This window comes from Hemicordylus capensis, chromosome 2, assembly GCF_027244095.1.
Source record: "Hemicordylus capensis ecotype Gifberg chromosome 2, rHemCap1.1.pri, whole genome shotgun sequence".
Lineage (NCBI taxonomy): Eukaryota > Metazoa > Chordata > Lepidosauria > Squamata > Cordylidae > Hemicordylus > Hemicordylus capensis.
Window position 1 is genome coordinate 363,969,605 of NC_069658.1, and position 23,518 is coordinate 363,993,122.

A 23,518-nucleotide genomic window follows, 5' to 3' on the forward strand; every position below is an offset into this window, starting at 1 on the left:
GCACATTAAGTATATGAAGAAAATCAGGAACAAACTTTCTTGGCAGGGAATTGTTTGGGCATATTAAGCAGGTTTAATTAATTGCTTGCTGTTACTCTTCAAGTTGGGTTAATTTGAAGAGTTAGTAAAAAGTTCAACAAAGACCCTTCTTCTTCATTCCTTACATTAATTAAAATGTGTCATGCTTTGAAAAAAACAGTCAAATGGGTTTTACTTAACATCTTTGTATAACTTTACAGTGTGTGAAAATATTTATTTTCATTACCTTTACACACACAGTTTGCAAAGAACAAAATGGCATCCCCTACTCCTGACTGGTTCAAAAAGCTACAGAAGTCATTCTAGAAAAAAAGAAAATTTAAGTATTCTTAAAGGGAACATATATCTTTCAGTTATTACATTTGGCCCATGAGATTATCTGGTGCCTCAATTCATGTAGTTTTAATCTGCAGCTGCCAAAAGAATTACTTAGAAACCTCTGTAACACACACACACACACACACACACAAACGGACTTTTAATGTTGAGACATTTCCTTCCTACTTTCACAAAGCCCCAGCAGTGATTGCCCTGAAATGAGACAGAATAGAACTGTTGCAGTAACAGCGCACTTGTGAGAGCCCTCAAAGAGATGCTCTGACAGACTGCAGGTGTGGAGACAGAAAGTTGCCACATCTAGTGCCAAGAATGGGTGTCAATCAGATAGAAGGAAGCAAATTCAGGTGTACACAGCCTACATGCTAGTCAAGTCAATGGTGTAATTGTTAGAGTGCTGGACTAGGACCAGGGAGACCCAAGTTCAAATCCCCATTCAGCCATGAGACTTGCTGGGTGACTCTGGGCCAGTCACTTCTCTCTCAGCCTAACCTACTTCAAAGAGTTGTTGTGAGGAGAAACTTAAGTATGTAGTACACCACTCTGGGCTCCTTGGAGGAAGAGCGGGATATAAAATGTAAATTTTTTTTAAAGTAAGTTACTTCATTCACAACAGCCGTTCCACTAGAATGAACAAGGGCAAAGTGGAGAAGGCTGAAGGTCTTCAATCTCTTTCAGTGGTGTATCCAGCCCTAGTTTAGGCCTACCATAGAAACAGGGGATTAGGATGATTTAGAAACCAATTAATCACACACAGGTTTATAAAAGAGATATAATAGTTTTTAAGCCAATACCTTCAATATTGTTTTGGTATTTTAATCCTTTATATGCCACCTGGGGTCAAAAGATGAAAAGGCAGCTTAAAAATGCAATAGATACATATCTGTTAAGGTATTTGACTGCATATATGCAGCAAATCACACACACACGCACCCCACAGTTCCCTTCCTGGCATCTCCAAGATAGGACTGAGAGAGAGTCTTGCCTGCAACCTTGGAGAAGCTGCTGCATAGTCTGATTCGGTATAAGGCAGCTTCCTATGTTCCTACATGGGCTGATGTACATATAAGTTTCATACTAATTGCTACATAGAGGTACATTCAGTGCAGCAGTTTTGTAAAGTGTGAATCAGCCCAGAGTTTTGTTGAGAGAGTGAGTAAGAAGGGGGGGAGGGATTCCAAGCAAGATCTATTTATACCTGCATTTTTAAAAAACTAATTTAGATGTTACAAAACATAAAACTACTGTACATTGTGTGCATGCTGTATACTATTTTTCTCTCCCTCATTGTCTATTGGTCCAACTGCCTCCCTGGGCAAGTTTCCTGCTTCTGATGTATTTAAAAAAGTTTTTGTTATTCCCCTTGATGCTTTTAGCTAAATGTTCTTCAAACTCTCTTTTCACCTCCCTTATTGTCACCTTGCATTTCTTTTGCCAAAGTTTGTGTTCCTTTTTGTTCTCTTCATTTAGACAGGCCTTCCAATTTCGGAAGGAAGTCTTCTTCCCTTTTATGGCTCCCTTGACTTTACCTGTTAGTTATGCTGGCATCCTCCTGGACTTAGTGGTACCTTTCATCCTTTTGGGTATAAAATCTAACTGGGCTTCTAGTATTGTGGTTTTGAGTAAACTCCATGTATTCTGGAGCGAAGTGACTCTCCTGGTTTTCCCTTTCAACTTTCTTTTCACCATACTCCTCATTTTGGAGACGTTTCCTCCTCTGAAATTCAAAGTGTCTATGTTAGACTTCCTTGGTGATTCTCTCCCCACATGTATGCTGAATAAGATCGCACCTCTTATGTAGAGAGTATGTTTCAAACCAAGACACAGGATGTGGGTCAAATGAATGTAGGGCCTCCCACAGCCCTAGCTGACTCCACCCCCCTCTAGGCAGGGACAAACAAAAACACTGGAGTTTGCTAGCCCTGGCAAATAACATACACACACGGAATTAACTCTTAAAGAGAAACCATCCCCTAAAAATATCCCCTCCTCCAGTTGGTTAATTAGAAGGGGGGAAAGACTAGATGTTGTTCTCTTTAGAAAAGCTTGCTCATCTCCTGAAGCTGCTTCTGCTCTTCCCAAAGTAGGCTTCAAATTGACACACACGTGTTATTTAAGACGCCAGCCTCTGTGTTTGCAGAAAAATCAAGATTTCTGTGTTTTCATAACAAAGGCTCTCTTCCCATCTCAACATGCAGTAGTAAACTAAACTTATTTAGTTGCCAAATATCTTACCTGAGAGTTCTGCAAAAATCAGAATTTTCTGCCATTTGCCTCTCATGAGAAGAAACTATTCTCATATTACTCCAGAACAGGTAAGAATCTTCCACATACTCCATGTATGCAACAGGAAATTTATAAAAACATTGGCCTTTACTTATGGAGACAAGAAATGGTGATCTTACTGTATTCTACTCAAATATTAATCCTATAATTCACTTGGAGTCCCCGCCCTAAAGCAAGGGTCTTCAAGCTTTCCATTTCCTTTTTTTAAATATATAAGCATATGGGCATTAAATCACAAAACACATTTTGACCTTTCCCAGCTGTCAACAGTGAAAGGATGCAACTCTGAAAAAGAAATGCATTAGTCTGCAGCTCTTACTGAGGAAAGAAACTTAGTTCTGGAAGCAGGAGGGGGTGGTGGACCCTACACTTTCCCAAATTATCACCACCTCCTTAGAGAGGTGACCCAATGGATCATCTAGTCCTGCCAACAGGAGGCTGGACTAGATCCATTTGATCTCTTTCAATTCCAAAATTAGAAGCTAGAAGCCAAGCAGAGAGGGAAAGTCCATCTATCTCCCACCCAGTGCTGCCTGGAGTGAGAGACCAGGTGGCTGCTGGGGTTCCTTCTGCTGTTGCCTGCCTGCTTTTGCTTCCCCTGTGGGGCTGCAGCCTCAGGTTAACATCTGTGGGAAGTGTGGGCAAGATTGGGGCCAGCCCCTGAGTGACTCAGCTGTTCCTTGGGTCAACTGCTCAGTTTTGGGCTTTACAGGAAGGCTCCGTGTGGTGGTGGGCCTGCCACAGGCGGGAAAACACCAAAGGGGGTTGCCTCCTTTGGGGGAGCCACCTCAGGGGAGAACAAGGGCGAGGACTAGAGGGCTTGTGTTTAGTTTTAAGCTGTTTTAGACTTGGGTTGAACTTGCTGTAATGTGTTTGGGTTCGTCTGGAGATGGGGTGACAGGGGGTGCCTTTGTTGACTATGGGGCAGCTATCCCGGTGGTGGTGGGGAATAGAAGAAGTAACACTGGCAGGTCACCAGGCCATTCCAGGGGGAAGTTAGTCAGAAATTTAATAGCTGTCTCCCCTTCTGGCAGTCCTGCCAGCTCTTTGACCTCGGGGAGAACTGCCAGAAACCCACATAGCCTTTCCCTGCTCCTCTGTAATGCCAGGTCGGTCCAAAATAAATCTGAACTCATCCATGATTTGATCATGGATGAAGGGGCCAGCCTGGCATGTATTACCGAGACTTGGTTGGGGGAGGCTAGTGGTCCAGTTTGGTCCCAGCTTCTCCCTCCAGGGTATTCTGTAGAGGAGCAGGTGAGGGGACGCGGGTGGGGAGGTGGAGTGGCTGTGGTCTAAGGATGACATCTCCCTTATCAGGGTCCCTGTCAAGGTATCGGATCATATTGAATGTGTGTACCTAAGTTTGAGGACCAGGGATAGAATGGGACTTCTGTTGTTGTATGGATTGCCCTGCTGCCCAGCGGAATCCCTTACTGAGCTCACGGACTTGGTCGTGGAACTCACATTGGAGTCTCCCAGACTTTTGGTGCTGGGGGACTTCAATATTCATTTCGGGACCAATCTGTCCAGGGTAGCTCAGGAGTTCATAGCGGCCATGACAACTATGGGCCTACCCCAAGTGGTCTCTGGACCAACGAACACTGTAGGTCACACACTTGATTTGGTCTTTTACTCTGATCAGGGTGGTGGTCCATGGGTGGGGACTCCTGTGATTTCCGTATTGTCATGGACGGACCACCATCTGGTTAAGGTTGGACTTACAACCACTTCCCACATCTGCAGGGGCGAGGGGCCCATTAGAATGGTCCGCCCGAAGTGGTTATTGGATCCAGTAAGATTTCAAGAAGCCTTGGAAAGATCTGATGTTGGCTTTGTACATAGTCCGGAAACTTCATTGGTTCAGAATGAGGCAGCGAGGTTGGTCTCAGGGTCATCTCAGAGAGACCACATTACTCCTTTGGTGATGGAGTTACACTGGCTGCCAATAGGTTTCCGGGCAAAATACAGAGTGCTAGTTATAACTTATAAGGCCCTAAATGGCTCAGGTCCTGGGTATTTAAGAGAGTATCTTCTTCGCTACGAACCCCACCGCCCATTGAGGTCATCTGAGGAGGTCCATCTCCAGTTACCGCCAACTTGTTTGGTGGTCACACAGAGACGGGCCTTCTCGGCTGCTGCCCCAAGATGGTAGAATGTGCTCCCTGCTGAGTTATGATCCTCCCCATCTCTGGCTATTTAAAAAAAACATTTGAAAAACCTTTTTACCCAAGCTTTCTCAGGTTTTTAATTAAAAATACTGTTTGTTTAATATTATGGTTTTTTATTTATTGTATTAACTTTATATGTGTTATATGTTGAACTGTTAACTTTTATGTGTTAACTAGTATCTTTCAGCCCATTAAATTAACGGGCGCTAGTAGCCTGTTCCGCCCTCCCCAGCTGCCTCCTCCCGCCCAGGCCCTCCGCCTCCTCCGGCCAGGGCCCTCAGCAGGGCCCGCTTTCCTAGGGCTCCGGCTACCCCTGGGCCTGCCGTCTTCCCTGGCCTCCCCTGCCGCCTCCTCCTGGCGGGGGCCCTCCACCTCCTCTGGCCGCCGGCTCGGCCTCAGCGTGTCTGCCGCCGTCTTTCCCCTCCCTGCGGCCGGGCCGGACCCGCCGCCGCCGTCTTTCCCCTCCCCCACCTGGGCCTCCTCCTCCAGCCGCAGTGGGGTTGCCCTGGCCGGCGGCGCTGCTGCCGCTGGGTCCCGCTCCTGCTGCGGTGGGGCCGGCTCCTCCGGGCGGCTTATCTCCCCCTCACGGAAGCGGCAGCGCGCCACCTCGCAGCCTGGGCCCTCCGCCGCCACCTCGGCCGCAACTCGTCCTCTGGCTGAGGCCGCCGCTTCCCTTCCCTTCCCGCGGCCGGACCTGCCGCCACTGCCTCGGCTTTTCCCGGGGCAGGGCCGGTCCCGCCGCTGCCCTCCCCGCAGCCCGTCCGGTCCCGCGGCCTCCGCCTCCGGCCTTCCTGCAGTCAGGCCGGCCATCTGGCCAACATGGCCGCCTGGTGCCTGCGGCCGTGTCTCCCTCGGCCGTTCTGGGCATGCGCTCTGTGCATGCCCAGAACACCCAAGGGAGACACGGGCGCAGACACCGGAGACATGGGCGCACACCCAGGGATCTTATTATATAGGATTGTTGTTAGCTGCCCAGAAACGTAAGTTTGGGCACGGTATACATTTAATAGATAATAATAATAATAGAAGCACTCCCAAGCTGCATTCTTTGTCTTTCAGGGGAGTGTGATCTCATTCAAGACCAGATTTGCCTCACAATTTGGATAATCAATTATACCAAGCCAGAGCACTTTAGTCTTATTTGAATTAAATTTCAGCTTGTCTCCCCGACCAACCCATAACAACTTCTAAACATTCGTTCAGAACATCCACTGTCTCCCTGATATCTGCTTACTTAAATGATAGGTGGAACTGGATATCATCTGCATATTTTGAAACCATAACCCTTACCCACGAATGACTTCTCCCAGTGGTTTCATGTAGATGTTAAACAGCATAGAGAACAGAACAGATCCCTTCAACGCCTCATAGGCCAAAGGCCAGGGTGGAGCAAGCATCTCCCAGCACCACACTTGAGTGCAATCCTCCATGTAGGACCAGATGTGCAATCATATAACTGTTTTGGCAAGTCCTAACCCAGAGAGACAATTTGGAAGGATATCATAGTCAATGGTATTGAAAGCCACTGAGAGGTCCAGGAATATTATATGAGATACAAGCTACTGTAAAAGAACTCTCTCAGTTTTTCAGGAGTAAAGATTTGGTCAATGACTAAAGATTTGTGCACATGTTAACAGATTATATACTTGGTCTCTTAGACAAAAATAAGCATCTCAAGAATTTTGTGAAGAGGGATTATGGTACTGAAAAAGCAGAAATGTGCCCATTGAAACTAAGTGAATAAGCAGCTTATATTTGTTTAAGTTCATAAACAACAAGACAAGGTATTTTGTCTGGCTGGATATTACTTATTGGCAGTGGAGATCACTTTGATAGGAACACATTCAAATGTAAAGTATTTTTGGGAAGAATAAAACAAATCTCCTAGTACTCACTGCAGGTCAAGCTCAAGCACTGTTGAGAGTAGAGAGAAACACGTTTAGTGTTTCAGGAGCCATTTTGAAGCCTGTTTTTCTGGGGAGAGCTGGACTACAACTTGGGGTTGGTGGACAGACCAGCCTTCTGCCCCATACTTAGTGTACTGGCCTGCCTCAGTGTACTGGTCTGTCAGCCAAACCAAATTGGTAGACCAGCTCTCACCAGAAATAAAGGTAAAGTGTGCTGTTGAGTCGGTGTCAACTCCTGGTGACCACAGAGCCCTGTAGCTACATACAGGAAGGTTTACCATTGCCAGCTCCTGCACAGTATGAGATGATGCCTTTCAGCATCTTCCTATATTGCTGCTGTCTGATATAGGTGTTTCTTGTAATCTGGGAAACATACCAGCGAGGATTTGAACCGGCAACCTCTGGCTTTCTAGACAAGTCATTTCCTTGCTGCACCATTAGGTGGTTTCAAAATGGTGCTTGAAACACTAAACATTTTAAGTTGAAATGGGGCTATTTTGTTTCAAACTCAAAACAGAGGCACGATTCAAGCTCAAATCAATTTGCACATCTTTAGTTGAGAGTTATCTAGGTTTTTTATGGCTATGTCCTAGTATATGTCATTTTGGGTTATAGTTCCTTTTTGTATGGCCTCAGCAGCTGTGCCATGTTTTGATATGTAATTCAGAAAGCATGTTGGCTAAGGATACTTGATGACAGAAGATTAAAAAATGAACAAAGAAAAGTCTTAGAGGACACATGAAGAAAGGCCAAAAGAACTAAGCATCTTTATCTGCAAAAAATCAGAGTGGGAAGCAGGGATTTGGTTGCTATCTTTCAAAAAGTTGAAAAGATTCTTCCAGTAAAACGAAGAGTACGGAAGTAGATGCAAGTTTCAGCAAGGAATGCTGGATTGGGAAGCACCTCTCAATGCTCATTTGTAAGAACGAACTGATTAGGCCCACATAGCTTGTGACCCACCAAGCCTGAAGGAGTGTAGAGTAGGATCCACCTGAGCCTCTGCAAGGAGGGTATTGACTTAGAAGACATTAATAATGTTCTTGTGGGCATGCAGTTTAACTTTATTTGAATGCCCAATCTAAATTCGTAAAATTTTTAATGCGTCTACTTCCATTTTCTCTTGCACAAACTCTAGCTTTGGAAAATTTTATCCATATATTCATCAAAAAGGTAAAATAGTCTTAGAGGGTATTGGGGCAGATAAAAATTATCAATATATACAAGCCCAGCTTGTAAGGGACAAACAAAACTAGTATTGCTGTCATTCTTAGCAATACAGGTGAACCACATTATCTGCAGGGGCTGTTCTCCTTTACAAACATGGATAACAGGGCATTAAGGCAATGGGAATGTTTTTTAAATAATAATAATAAATAATACATTAAACTTTATTTGTTAGCCACCCCTTAAATTGTTCTCTGGGCAGCTTATACACAACATTAAAACATGAGCTGAAACACACACAATATATTAAATCATAACAGACCAAAAAGGGGATGGAGAAGGGAAAAATAATTTTTAAAATATTTTTTAAAAATTAGTTACAATCAGTTCAAAATTTAAAAGGCCCGAGTGAACAAAACGGTCTTTACCTGATGTCTAAAAGAACAAAGTGATGAAGTCAGGTGAACCTCACTGGGGAGGCTACTCCCTAAACAGGGTGCAACCACTGAAAAGTCCCTCTCCCTAGCATGCAGTTGAAAGGAAGACCCAAAAAGAAATTCTGTTATTGCCAGTACATCTTTAAATGGGAGTTTAAAAATAAACTGTAATTCTACCACTTTACTGTTTCACTTATTCCATGTCATTTGAGTCAGTTACATTCAAAGTGTTCTACACTGAGGATTTTCTGGACGTCTGTTTATAATGCAATAGAAATGGGGAAAGACCATTTCAGAGTATCTTCAAGTGTATTTGATGTGTAATACAGTCAGCTCAGGTATATTATTTGGAAGCAAGTCTGCCTCACTCTGACAATGAAACACCTTTGGGCTAGAGAGTGAATAAAGACAGCTGTTCTAGTAATAGAATCACTAATACATTTATGAAGGAACAAGAAATGAGCACAAAAATGTGACAATATGCAAAAACACTAAAGTTGAATGCTATGTAATTCCACCTGTGTGTCTAATTCTAATGTACTCTTCACTTTGAACACATAGCGTTATGGCTTCAAGTGTTGGGTTTTCTTTTCTTTAATCTGGCAATAATAGTGCAGAGGAATTTTTATTGTTGTAGTGTGCTTAATAGTGTGTGCTAATGGAGCAATTTCATAGCTTTTATTTATTTATTTTATTTATCAAATGTGTACACCGCCCCAAACCTTCGTCTCTGGGCAGTTAACAACAGCATAAAACCAGTTAAAAACATATATAAAAACTTAAACACAATTTAAAAATAAACCAGAGATTAAAACCTAAAAAATTTAGGAAGCTGAGAAAGCTTGGGCGAAAAAGATGGGTTTTCGGGTGTTTTTTGAAAATTGCCAGAGATGGGGAGGATCGTATCTCAGCAGGGAGCACATTCCACAATCTCGGGGCAGAGACCAAAAAGGCCCATCTCTGTGTAACTACAAAACGACTTGGTGGTAACTGGAGATGGACCTCTTCAGATGGCCTCAATGGGCGGTGGGGCTCGTAGTGAAGAAGATGCTCTCTTAGATACCCAGGGCCTAAGCCATTTAGGGCTTTATAACTTATAACTAGCACCTTGTATTTTGTAGCTCCATCAGTAAAGGAGTAACATGGTCTCTCTGAGATGACCCCGAGACCAACCTGGCTGCCGCATTCTGAACCAACTGAAGTTTCTGGACTATATACAAAGGCAGCCCCACAAGGAGCGCATTACAGAAGTCTGGAGATTACCAACAAATGTACCCCTGTTTTGAGGTCACTGATCTTGAGAAACAGGCGCAGCTGGCGTATCAGCTGGAGCTGATAAAAAGCACCCCTGGCCACCTCCTCAACCTGAGAAACCAAGGGGAGGTGTGGATCCAGGAGTACTCCCAGACTGCGGACCTGTTCCTTTTGGAGAAGTGTAACCCCATCCAGAACAGGTAGAGCAAAATCACCTCTGGAGTTCTGACCCCGCACAATAAGTACCTCCGTCTTATCTGGATTCAGCTTCAGTTTATTCTCCATCATCCAGCCCATTACTGCTTCTAGGCAGGCATTTAGGGAGGATATGCCAGCTCCTGAAGAAGTTGACATGGAGAAGGAGATCTGGGTGTCATCAGCATACTGATAACACCCAGCTCCAAATCCCCTGATGATCTCTCCCACCAGTTTCATGTAGATGTTTAAAAGCACTGGAGAGAGTATGGAGCCTGGAGGGACACCATACTTAAGCTCAGATTTTGAAGAGCAACAATCTCCAATCGACACCATCTGAAATCTATCTGAGAGGTAGGAGTGGAACCACTGTAAAACAGTGCCTCCCACCCCCAACACCCTCAGACGTTCCAGAAGGATACTATGGTCGATAGTATCAAAAGCCGCCAAGAGGTCCAAAAAGGACCAACAGAGTCACACTTCCGCTGTCAATTCCCAATTGGAGATCATCCATTAGGCCAACCAAGGCAGTCTCCACCCCATAGCCTGTCCAAAAGCCAGTTTGAAATGGGTCTACATAATCAGTTTCCTCCAAGACCGTCTGGAGCCAAGAGGCCACCACCCTCTCAATTACCTTGCCCAGCCAAGGGAGGCTGGAGACAGACCTATTATTGCTCAACTCTGAGGGATCTAAAGCAGGCTTCTTTAGAAGAGGTCTAATAATTGCCTCCTTAAGACAAGGAGGCCTCTTGCCATCCCTCAGAGAAGCATTTATGATTTCTACTAGGCCGCCTACAACAGCCTCCCTGCTAGATTGAACAAGCCATGTTGGACAAGGGTCAAGAGAACAAGTGGCAGGCCTCACCGATGCAAGGAGCTTGTCCACATCCTCGGGAGTCACAAACTGAAAATGATCTAGTCGGATCGCATAAGAGGAATTGCTGGACACCTCCAGTTCAGACATCAAATTAATTGTGGAGTCTCCTTCTAGATCGGCCCGAATCCGAGAGATTTTGTCTGCGAAAAATTCATTAAACACATCACAGCGGCTGACTAATGCGTCCAAATTCTGGTTCAAGGGAGGAGGGGCAAATACTAGCCCCTTCACAACTCTGCTGGACGTGAACTCACAGAAGCCGTACGGGCAGAAAAGAATTGCTTCTTTGCTGCACGTATCACCTGAGCATAGATCTTTAAGTGTGCTCTATGTTGCAATCTGTCGGATTAGAGTAGAGTCTTTCTCCACTTGCACTCCAGTCGCCTATCTTGCCGCTTCAGCCCCCATAGACCTTCCGTATACCAAGGGGCCAATTTTGAAGCGAGTGAGAGGGGACGCTTAGGAGCAATCTTGTCTACTGGCCTGGTGAGCAAGTTGTTCCAATTCTCAACCAGGGCATCAACAGGATCACCGGCAAAACCAACATCAAATCCTTCCAAGGCTTCTTGGAATCCTGCTGGATCCAATAACCTCTTCAGGCGAACCATTCTAATAGGCCACTTGCCCCTATGGACGTGGGAAGTGGTTGTAATCCCAACCTTAACCAGATGGTGGTACATCCATGACAGTGGGGAAATCACAGGAGTCCCCACCCACGGAACACCACCCTGATCAGAGTAAAAGACCAAATCAAGTGTGTGACCTGCAGCGTGCGTCGGTCCAGCGACTACTTGGGATAGGTCCATAGTTGTCATGGCTGCTATGAACTCCTGATCTGCCTCGGACAGATTGGTCCTGAAACAAACATTGAAGTCCCCCAGCACCAAAAGTCTGAGCGACTCCAACACAAGTCCCGCGACCAAGTCCATAAGCTCAGTAAGGGACTCAGTACACTACTACTCTGTAGCGGGGTGATCTGTACACCAACAGAAGTCCCAATCTATCCCTGGTCCTCAAACTTAGGTACACATATTCAATATGGTCTGATACCTTGACAGGGACCCTGGTAAGGGAAATGTCATCCTTATAGACCACAGCCACTCCACCTCCCCGCCCACGTCCCCTCACCTGCTCCTCTACAGAATATCCCGGAGGGAGAAGCTGGGACCAAACTGGACCACTAGCTTCTCCCAACCAAGTCTCAGTAATACATACCAGGTCGGCCCTTTCATCCATAATCAAATCTTGGATGAGCTCTGGCTTATTTTGGACTGACATGGCATTGCAGAGGAGCAAGGTGAGGCTATGTGGGTTGCTGGCAGTGCTCCCCAAGGTCAAAGAGCTGGCAGGACAGCCAGAAGGGAAGACAGCTATTAAATTTCTGACTATCTTCCCCCTGGAATGGCCTGCTGACCTGCCAGTGTTACTTCTTCTATTCCCCACCACCACCAGAATAGCTGCCCCACATTCAATGAAGGCACCCCTGTCTCTCCATCTCCAGACAAACCCAAACACATTACCCAATCTCAGTGACAAAGCTGGCGCACTTACTGCTGCAACTCCTCAAACAGTCAAACTGAACACAGTGCAGCCCAACCCTCAGCCCTACACCGAAGGCCGGCCCCCTCTGGCAGCCGGCTTCAGCCGCCACCTGTCACAGCCCTTCCCTTAAATAGCCCCCAGAGTCCTTCCTCTCACAAAGGAGAGGAGAGCTGGTCTTGTGGTAGCAAGCATGACTTGTCCCCGTAGCTAAGCAGGCTCTGCCCTGGTTGCATCTGAATGGGAGACTTGATGTGTGAGCACTGTAAGATATTCCCCTTAAGGGATGGAGCCGCTCTGGGAAGAGCAAAAGGTTTCAAGTTCCCTCCCTGGCTTCTCCAAGATAGGGCTGAGAGAGATTCCTGCCTGCAACCTTGGAGAAGCCGCTGCCAGTCTGTGAAGACAATACTGAGCTAGATAGACCAATGGTCTGACTCAGTATATAGCCGTTTCCTATGTTCCTATGACCCTGGATTAGTGGTGTGCATGGTCCGGAATTCCCACGGTCCGGCACGGGGGGGGGGTTTCTCTTTAAGGGGGGGTAGTACTTACCCCCTCCCACCGTTCTTCCCCCTCTGGCGCTGGCGGTTTTCAAAACATTCTTGGGGCGGCAGAGTTCCTCCCTGCCGCCCCTGCCCCCGTCGTTGTCCTTGCTAGCTTAAAAGTAGACAGAGCTGGTGGCGCACATGCGCCCTTTGTGGCGCGCACGCTCGTCTCCGCCGCTGGCACGCGCGCACAGTAGACAGAGCTGGTGGCTCGCATGCACCCTTTGCGGCACGCATGCTCGTCTTTGCCGCTGGTGCGTGTGCAGCATGATACAGTGCGCGCCAGCGGCAGAGATGACCACGCGCGCCACCAGCTCTGTCTACTTTTAAGCTAGCAAGGACAACGACGGGGGCAGGGACAGCAGGGAGGAACTCTGCCGCCCCGAGAACATTTTGAAAACTGCCAGCGCCGGAGGGGGAAGAGCAGCGGGGGGGGGGTTGTAAGTACTACCACCACCCCCAAAGAGAAACTCCCCCCCGCCCTTCCGAACCGAACCGCGGGAATTCCGGACCGGTCCGGAGGCCTTGTCAATAGCCTCCGGACCGAACCATGCACACCACTACCCTGGATAGGGCTGATGTGAGCACTCAGTGCCTGCAGGTGGTGAACACTGGCACTTGAGGGAAGAGAGGATCCCAATTAGGCAGCAGGTCTGTGCTGGGCTCAGTTGGTCCATCGAGCAAACAAAGGGTGGGAAGGAGTAACTCCAAAGCTCCCAGCTGCCCAACAAAGGAGGCTTGATAGTAAAAAACCACAGCTCACCTCCTCCAGTCTCTTTTGGGCCCAATGTTGTTCTTGGAGGCACAGAAGTGCCTTTTTCCAGCTATAGCTGGTATGCCATCTGCAACCCTACTTGGAAAATTTGAACCTGATCTCCGTCACTCATGCTTTGGGGACATCCAGATTGGTCTACTGCAATGTGCTCTATGTGGGGCTGCCCTCGAATATGACTCAGAAGCCTCAGCTTGTTCAGAATGCTGCTGCAAGGATGCTCATGAGTGCAAGCCACTTCATGAAGGTTACACCCATACTGTGGCAGCTTTACTGGTAACCAGTTTGCTTCCGGGCCAGATTCAAAGTGCTGGTCTTTGCCTTTAAAGTCCCAAATGGCTTGGGACCAGGGTACCTGTCAGCCCACATTTACCCATTTGAACCTGCCAGAGCCTTCTAACAGCATCAGGCCCTGTTCATGGCCCCACCACCAAGAGAGATCTGACTAGCAGGGACTAGAGACCTAGTTGTGGCCCCTCAACTTGGAATGCCCTCCCAAAAAAGCTTAGTCATGCTCTCTTGCTCAGTGTTTTGTTTTGAGACATCTTTTTAGAAAGTTTTTTAATGTTTTATCTGCTACTTAAATCTGGTAGGGCTTTAGAGTTTTGCTTTTTACTTGTAACTTGTAAATTTTAAGATGTGGTTTTAGCCTGGTATTTTATTATTATTATTTGTTTTATATTATATCTATTTAATTTTGTGAACTGCCCTGAGCAATAGTGTCCTGGAGGGGTGAGGTATAAATATTTTAAATAAAAAATTCTTTGCTGCCTTTAAAAAACCTCAGCTGTATCACTACTTTTAAAAATTCTGCTGATGAACAGAACAATACTTGCAAAAGATGGCATTACTTTTATCACAACCATAAATGTTTAAAGTGCCTTGTTTTAATTATATCTTTCAGAACTGGAAACCCCCTTCACAGTTTGAAAGTCCGTTTACTTCTCATGTTCCAAATAGAGAGCAATCACAGAACAATTGCTGGAGTTACTGGAAGCATAGCCGGGTTGAAGTTTGTAGAATACAGGGAAATCAGAATTTAATTATTTAGGCTCCCTAAAACATATGGCTTACATGTTTTTAAAGAAACACATCCTAGTGCATGCACAGAGCAGTTCAATAGAGATGACAGAAGCTACATTACTGGACAATCAGCACTAACAAATAGTTAAAATAACACTGGCATGTAATGTTAAACTGCGGAAAGTTCCTTTTGCAATAAATAATGCATGGTTGCTGTTCTGAAATGCATACATGTCAACTGCCCACAAAATGAGTAATGTTAATTGTGAATGGAAACTCACACGAAATTGTGAAGTTACTGAGGCATTTTCCAACCCAAATATATTTTGTTTAAAAGACTTGCACTACAACAACTAATGTGGCATCTGGTCAGATAAGTGGGACAGAAGGGAGCCTCTCTGTCTCTGAGAGGAGAGTTGGTACTGTGGTTGCAAGCATGCATTGTCCCTTTTGCTAAGCAAGATCCACCCTGGCTTACATTTGAATGGGAGACTACATGTGAGCACTGTAAGATAATCCCCTTAGGGGATGGGGCCACTCTGGGAAGCATGCTTGCATCCAGAAGGTTCCAAGTTCCCTCCGAGGCATTTCCAAGATAGGGATGAGAGAGGCTCTTGCCTGCAATCTTGGAGAAGCTGCTGACAATCTTGTGTAGACAATATTGAGCTAGATGGAGCAATGGTCTGACTCGATATAAAGCAGCTTCCTGTGTTCCTAGGTTTACAGCTGTGTGTCTGTGTGTGTGTGTGTGTGTGTGTGTGTGTGTGTGTGTGTGTGTGTATCCCCTGAATTAAAAACTCTTGCTATATGATTTCACCACAACTAAGAGTACAATCCACTTTTACAGCCTACAGGAAAACACACTAGTAAAAATGACAAGAATTTTATATTAGACCCTCATAACTCTACATGTGACCTTCTCAACTCAAATTGAAGGCATTTGCCGATAAGATACTAATTTGCTTGGGCTCTGCTTGCCTAAAGCGCACACGTTTACAAAATGCTGAATGGGCTCTAAAGTGCATTTAATGTATTTTTACATATCCCTGGATATGTACTTACAGTACATATTCAGGGATATGCAATGCACTGTTCCCTCCTCTCCAGGATCCTGCCGGTCCACATTCAAAAATGGAATCAGCTCAGGATCAGCTTTGCTTGCACAATATATCATTCCAGCCTTCTATTAACAAATTTTTTTTAAAAAAAGCAAGTTTCCAATTCAAAACAAACTGGAAGGCCAGCTTGCATTCTGCAATACTGCTAGGATTTCCAATATCAACTTCTAATACACAATACTGCTAGGATTTCCAATATCAACTTCTAATACACTATATCATACCTCTACCTAAAATACAAAGGAGCCCCACAAATTCTTATGTTTCATTTTTAGATTGTGAGCCCTTTGGGGACAGGGAGCCATTTTATTTATTTATATCTATGTAAACTGCTTTGGGAACCTTTTGTTGAAAAGCAGTATATAAGTGTTCATCATATTAGTATTCACTTGGAATAGGGGCTGGAGAATGCATTGCAGCAGTGCTGGGACAGAATGCATAAGTCTTGATAGTATTTATTCCCTGCCTTCATACCATCCATTTCCCCACCCACCCCTTCCTACAGCTGCTTGAGGAGTGGCAGGAAGAATGCTATAATCCCAAATTCCTACTTAGATACTCCTCATAAATTGAAAGGTAAGCCTTTGTATTAATTTATTTATATACCGCTTTTAAGAATACAATATTTACAAATAGTTCACAAACAGTAAAAACATACACAACTACATAATGCAAGGCAAAACAAGCAAACAACCCCTTGATTATTGGCCTTTAGAGATTCTAAACCACAAGGTTTTTATTAAAGAACTTAGTGTCTCTCTGTGGTCACAGAAGTATTTGCAAACAGTTACAACTTGTCCACTCTCAAGAGTTCTAATCTTACCATCTGCATAATTTCCAGAGTATTACAGAAGTGCAATATTTCCAGGCACACATACAAACCTGTTATTTATATAGCATACTACTTACTTACAGCAGCAGCACTAAACACTTGGCAACAGGATTAATTTGAGAAGGCAAGTGAAGAGTCAAAAATAACACCAAGACCATGAGCTCATGGGGAGGAGCAAACAATCATATAGTCAATTTGGAAAGAGAAAGGCTGAAGGTGCAGTGGAATAATGATCTCAGTTATATCGATCTTGATTTTCAAAAAGCGAGACATCCAAAAACAGACAATCAGAAATTAGAGGGTTTGCACGGATAGGAAGAGGAACGGAGAAGTAAAGCTGCTTTAGTTATGTTAAGCAAATATGCCCTTCCAACTTACAACTTTTCAATATGGTTAGTACTTCTGCTGAACAAGTTGCTTATCCCTGTTCTGAATTATGCATGGATTTTCTTCTGGACAGGCAACCTTTAGGCTACACTTTGGCTATATCAGGCTTGACAGTATTTTTAGCCTACTTTCCAGTAGGCTTATGAGATCACCCAGCATTCTGTGTGTGTGTTCCCCCACCATCAACTGTGCAACGCCTGGACCAATATTAACCAAATCAGGTACTGTTGCAGTGAATGACACACAGGGACACCTTAACGGTGTTGTTTGTGATGCCATCCACACCGATTCAAGATGGCAGGCACGTAAACATTTGAGGCACACGTGGGCTAACTTGTGAACCGCTTAACTGATTTGAACCAAATCTGCTGCAGCTGTAGGGACACATAGGGACACCTCAATGGCAGAGTTTGTGATGACATCATCTACCCCAATCTAAGATGGCGGATGCATGAACGTTTGAAGCTCAAGTGCACTCATTTGAAGAATGTCAATTTGAACCAAATATGGTACAGTTATAGTGAGTGACACACAGGGACACCTCAATGGTGTAGTTTGCAATGACGACATCCACCCTGATTCAAGATGGCGGAACCATAAACTTTTGAAGCACAAGTGAACAAACGTGTGAACCGCTTAACCAATCTGAACAAAATTTGCTACAGTTGTAGGGACACCTCAACGGTGTAGATTGTGACGATATCATCAACCCCAATTCAAGATGGCGGACACTGAGGCGCAAGTGCACTAACTTGTGAATAGTCTAACCGATTTGAACAAAATTTGGTAGTTGTAGTGAGTGACACACAGGGACACCTCAAGGGTGCAGTTTGTAATGATGTCATCCACCTCAATCCAAGATGGTGGACACATGAACATTTGAGGTACAAGGGATCTAACTTGTGGACCTCAATTTGAACCAAATATAGTCCAGTTGTAGAGACAGTGAAAGGAAAGTAGGCTGATTAGTTCTTACTAAACCAACTTGTTATTATGACCATATAATAATATCAGGTACGGCAACAACATTTTACACATGCAGCAGTTATTTTAAACATGCTGTCAGTGTGTACAATTATATGCTTCTATTTCTTACCACTAGTTATTGGCCATCTAAGGATACTTCAGGAAACAATATGACGACAAAGCACGAAACTGAACTGTTGGAGAGCTTTGTACCATGAACAGGCAAGGCATGTGTCAGAAAGAGAGCAGTAGCAATCAGACAGATGAAGACTAAAGGTTTACTCTATAGTGACCTACAAGGCCCATATTTCAAAAAGTTGGATCTATTTATTTTTTTAAAAAGGCCTTCCTAAACTTTGAAGGAAGAAAAGAAACATTCACAATTCCTAAAGGAAATAAACCTTTAATAAGATGTCAGAAAAAATTCTATTGAGGAAAGAGAAAAATTATAGTAGCCACAAGGCCTATAACACTGTCTACTTCAGCACAGAATATTAATATATTTAAACAATGCTGTACTAAGCTGAATGAGATATTGAACAAAAAACAAATGAATCTAAAGCATGGTAGCATAGGAGTGGTGTCCAAAAAGCACACTAAAATTTTCTAGGGTGGTTGAGCTTTAAAGAGATTCATAGTGGCCATGTTTTGAGCATTCAGCCCAACCAAGGATGTGGCAGACTGAGTAAGCTTCTCAGCTCATACAAATATAACAACAGTTGTCACATATGAAGTTTCATTGGGATGGGAATCAAATTCATGCCAATAAGTATCAGATGGAGGTTTACATGCCCCGCAGCATTACGCAGATAGTTCAGAACCACCCACATCACTGCAGGTCTCTAACACACATGCCCATGGTGCTAAGCAAGAGGACCATTCTGGTACAATTCACCCTTGTGCAATCGCAGTTTGCAGGTTACTTGCACTGGAAATAATGCAAGTAGCACGTGACGTACAATTACCCAGCAGGGAGTTGTAGTAGCAGAACAACCCTCACTATGGGTATGTGTGTTAGAGCCCCGTAGTGATGCAGGTGGTTCTGAACCGCCTGCATTATGCTGCAGGGCATGTCAGTTAGATACTTTGATCTACCTGCAAACAAAACAGCCACTCAGCAGACAAGTAACAGACTCCCTTTAGTTGAAGTTAGAAGAGGCTCCTCCCCATGGAACTCATGTGACGCATATGACAGTAGCAGACAGGTTGACATAGAGTCTAACAAAGTGTTTGCACAATGAACAAAGTTGCACTAGTGCAAGAACATTGCATTGTTGTGTGAAGTCATGAGGATGCTTGAAATTGTGCTTCTGCACAAGAGGTCCCTGCAAAATATGAAGTGTGCCACAGGTTATGCACCTTGTTATACAAGCACAAACATTTTTGTACTAGCACAATATTAATCTAGAAAGCAAACTCCAGACTTAGTGTAACATGTTGCTCAATTAATCTGGATGTCAGACACAGTGTTCATCATCTTTGCAAATTAAGAGCCACCCAACTCATGAATATCAGCCCTGACACCATCTTTCACTTGTACTGGACAAATGATCTGCCCTTAAAAACTCCACTTGCATTCATCTATAATGAAAAACTGCAAAGAGAGAAGACAATTGTGTGGCTGACAAGACATATTCTGTTTTATTTTATGCTATAAGCACATACTTAACATATGCATTATGACAGGCAACTGATTTTAATGCCTTTCAAAGTCTACTGTGTATTTGATAGCACTATGAAGGATTATTTCAGGAACTTCATTGATCAGTGGTGAGTTAATGAACACTAATAATTTCTCGTTACCTCAGTGCCCTGTGCAATTGCATGGCTGTATCAGCTTTTGGTTTGAGTTCTCCCTCTAAAATGCCTTCCTAATACTCAAAATCTAGGCATAACAATTTGAAGGAGCCTGTAAACTGATATTCTGTGATCTAGCACTGCATGTGAAATTAGAGACAGAAGTCACCCACTGGGCTAGCAAAGTTTAGTGTCAGGCTAAGTAGGACTGCTCCAAAACTTGTGCTCTAGTGTTCTTGGCATTCTTCAAAACATCACTTCCCTTGAGAGACTTTTAGTTAACCACAATTACATATTTTACAAAGGTTCAGCATTTTGGAAATAAAAGAAGGTGTACTTCTGACATTCTGATTGACAGATTATGATACATTGATAGGTTATGATTATTTTTGAGCAGACTGGCTCAACTTACTATATCTGCTAATGTTTAAGAACAGAAAAACAGGAATAGGTTACTGCTCACCGAGTTACAGGAACAATCATGCATATGCAAATCAGGTCCGAGAACCACATAATTAAACTAGAATCATACCAGATCTCATCTCAGTGAAATAGCCTTAAAGCATATTTACCTTTTGAGCCTGGAGTGTGCACTCCAGTACACAGTTTACACAGATGGGCATCCCAGAAAATCCAGTTGGCGTGCCATGCATAGTAGGCTCCTTGCCCCCAAATACAAAATGTATACAGAAGGCATGCACAGGACCTTAATAAGTAAACCTGGGACAAGAAGCTTCCACAATTCTACTGAAATTGCCCAGTTTATATACCTCAATTGACTATAGTATGAAATTATGTAAAATAATATAATACCCTCAGCTGAAGAATGCCAACTGTCTTGCTGATACAGTACCAAACCCACTAGATCACAAGGCTAAGATAAAAGCATATACATTCACAGTTTAGGTTGTTTCTTCTTCTATGACCTTGCCCCGCCTCATAATGCTTATCCAGTGTGATAGTTTCTTAACAATGGGTGATATTACACAGCCACAGTGAACAACCTAGGCCCAACTAATGGCTTCAAATGCATGACATCTTTCACTGTATTTTATTTAAGCCCAATTAATTCTACATAATACACCATTGTCCTTGGTTTTGAGAACCTGTTAAGTAGTCCTTTCAAATTTTACAAGTTGCTATGGATGTAAGTACTAAAATCCAATTTACTCTAATGGAAATTCTATGACTATATGCCATGCAACTCTGACAATTCAGAAATTTGTCCCATATATACATACTCCCTGAATGTCAATTGTTCTATAAAAATAGCTTTATGAACCGTAACACCCCGATACATAAAAACACACCTAACAACAGAACTCCAGCTCCAAGATTTTGAAAGCAAGATGCAGTAAATCTACAAGCAATAACAACCTTCAGAGATTATTATTATGTTGGCAGAAACAACAATTTGTATAATGCATAAAAGAATGCAAATTTAATTGTGCCACATCATTTGCCCTTTTAAACAGATATGTAGTTAAGATCTGGTAGACTCCCAGGGCATTTCAGATAATTTCAGCTGGGAGAGATAAGAGAAATGTGTTACTATTCAATCAGAAAAACAACTAAGGACATTATACCAACGTAGGTGAATTCACAAACACCTCAGTGCAAAAGTATACTCCATCATCATCATCATCATCTTGATGTATAAATCTTGCCATATAAATCTATGCAAAGTTGAAAAACAGACAGGCACGTAACATTAATTGCACAAGCCCACTATGTCTGAATTCAGTCTACTCTAAAGAAGATGAATAGTTCCAGCAAGAGTTCTATCTTCTGGCACAATGTGTGTTCCTCTGCTAAGTGTGTGTTGCAGTGCCAGAGGGCAAGAACAATTCAAGAAAAGCCACATTTAGAAGAAAGCTCATTTTCGACTATTAACAGCTGACTCGTACATATTAAAATAAGCAAAGTCAAGAAGCCAAAGGGAGAAACTGTCAGCCCAGGGAAGGAGAATTCTTTAGTTTATTTTCCCAAGGGGTGTGTGTGTGTCTGTAGCTCGTGGCGCGCGGGGGTGGGGGTGTATACTGGCAACTGGAGGGCAGAGAACAATTCCCACACCTGGCAACTGGGGAGGGTGTGTGCAAGAGAGAAAGTCGACTCAACCTCCTTCATGGTGGCCCTTTCTTTCTAACAGGGCCCCAAACCTCATCCACAGCCGCGCTGCCCCTCGCCCCTGCAATATCCCCAGGAGGAGGCTTGGCAATCCTTTTACTTGAGGAAAGTTGAAAGACCTCCAGGAAACGGTGAAGAGGAATAAGAGGCATCCCCTCCAGGGAGGAAGAGGACGACTCGTTGGGGGGGGGGGAGGAGAGGGAGGTGGGCCCCTCCCGTTTTCCCTCCTCGTTATGGAGGAGCCGCTGCCTCGCCTCGCCTCCCTTCCCCGCCTTGGCCCGAGAGGAGTCCAGCCCCCTTCGCGCCACCGCTGCTCTCACCTCCGGTGCCGTCCGAGTTCTCGTTGAGGCTGCCCGAGGAGTCGTGATGGGAGCCCACACACCCGCCCATGGGGCCCGGCCGCCCCGGCCCGGAGACCCCCTTCCTCCTCCGCCTGCTCGCCCTGGCTCCGCCGTCGTCTTCGCCGCCGCGCCGCCGCCACCGGCCGGGCAGGCGCGCTGGCTTGGGAGCCGCCGCCGCCGCCGCCGTCCCCCTCCTCGCTGCGCTGGCCCCGGCCTCGCCTCAGCTCCCGCCTCCCGCGCTCGTGTTGCAGCCGCCACGCTGTAGCGGCCTCTGTCAAACCAATCAGACCCGCTACAACTGCAAGAGCGCCCGGGCCATAGAAGAAGCTCTGCTGGTGGTGGTGGTGGAGGAGGAGGCGGCAGCGGCGGCGCTGGGATCGCCGTTCTCCATGCTTTCTCCTCCCGGGGAGGGCCTCCCCCTTCTTTTCAGCACGGAGGCAGACCGAGGAAGTGCATGCGCCTAGACCTGGCCCTTCCCTGAGCAGAGAGCTCGGGTGGGGTGGAGGAGACACAGAGACGCGCATCCAAGCTCTCCATGCAGCGCACCACAGCCTCTCCCACTCCAAGGCCGTCGCTGCTGGGCGGCGTGGTGGGGGTCTGCACGCCTCATCACCACCACCCCCCCCCCGGCTCATTCGAGTCAAAGACCTGCGGGAGCCGAACTTCCTTTCTAATCACAATTGCGCGTGCTCACCTGATCCTTTCAAAACAGACGACAGTGCAAAAGAGTCCCGAGAGCGAGCGAGCAAGTAGGCTGAACAGTCAAGCCCCCACCAGAAACAGCACTGAGAAGGTTGCTTTCCACAATCACATTGCTCCCTAACATACAAACCCTACATCAGATAGGAAAGGACTGTAACAACGCTTCCTGGACCTCTGCAGCCTGAGGAAAACACATCATCATCTTCATCCTTCTTCCTCCATCACCAGAACCAGTGTTAATTTAAGCCAGGGTTGAGCTCTGGAAGGAACTTGCTCCCACTAGCATAGCTCATTTGTTCCATGTCATACATTAATGTTCTTCCAGAACACAGGCTAGGATAAAACCAAATGGACCTTGTGGCACAGAGTTCCAGACGGTGGGAGCCACCATAGAGAAGGCCCTCTCATATGGCACTAGCAGTCACACGGTGGAAAGCAATGGAATGGACAGCTCCAGTTTGGTGAAAGTTCGGCTTTACTGCTGTTTTAAATTCTTGTCATATCTTGCTTCAGCTTTATATTGTTTGTTTTTAAGTTGTGACCTGTTGACCACTTTGGACTATTTTTTGGAAAAGGCACAAGTTAAATGCTGGTAATCAATAAAGAAAATAAATGAATAACAACCTCAGAATCCACTTCAACCTCTGAAGTGTTTACACAATTAAGAGAAGAATTAGACTGAAGTGAATCAAAAGAGTCAACA

The 23,518-nt window shown here is 44.9% G+C and overlaps 1 protein-coding gene across 2 annotated transcripts in view; it reads right to left on the bottom strand.

The window, feature by feature from the left end:
* UBTD2 (ubiquitin domain containing 2) overlaps positions 1–22,930 on the bottom strand; it is a 91,520-nt gene extending 68,590 nt beyond the window's left edge. The window contains exon 1 of one of the 2 annotated variants that reach the window (XM_053290539.1): positions 22,093–22,930. In XM_053290539.1, coding sequence (XP_053146514.1) covers positions 22,093–22,162 — 70 coding nt within the window. In that variant the 5' untranslated portion in view covers positions 22,163–22,930. Of the gene's footprint in view, positions 1–20,217; positions 20,419–22,092 lie in introns of those variants that run through there. The other variant, XM_053290541.1, reaches the window with a different exon arrangement.
* Between the last annotated feature and the right edge of the window lie 588 nt (positions 22,931–23,518).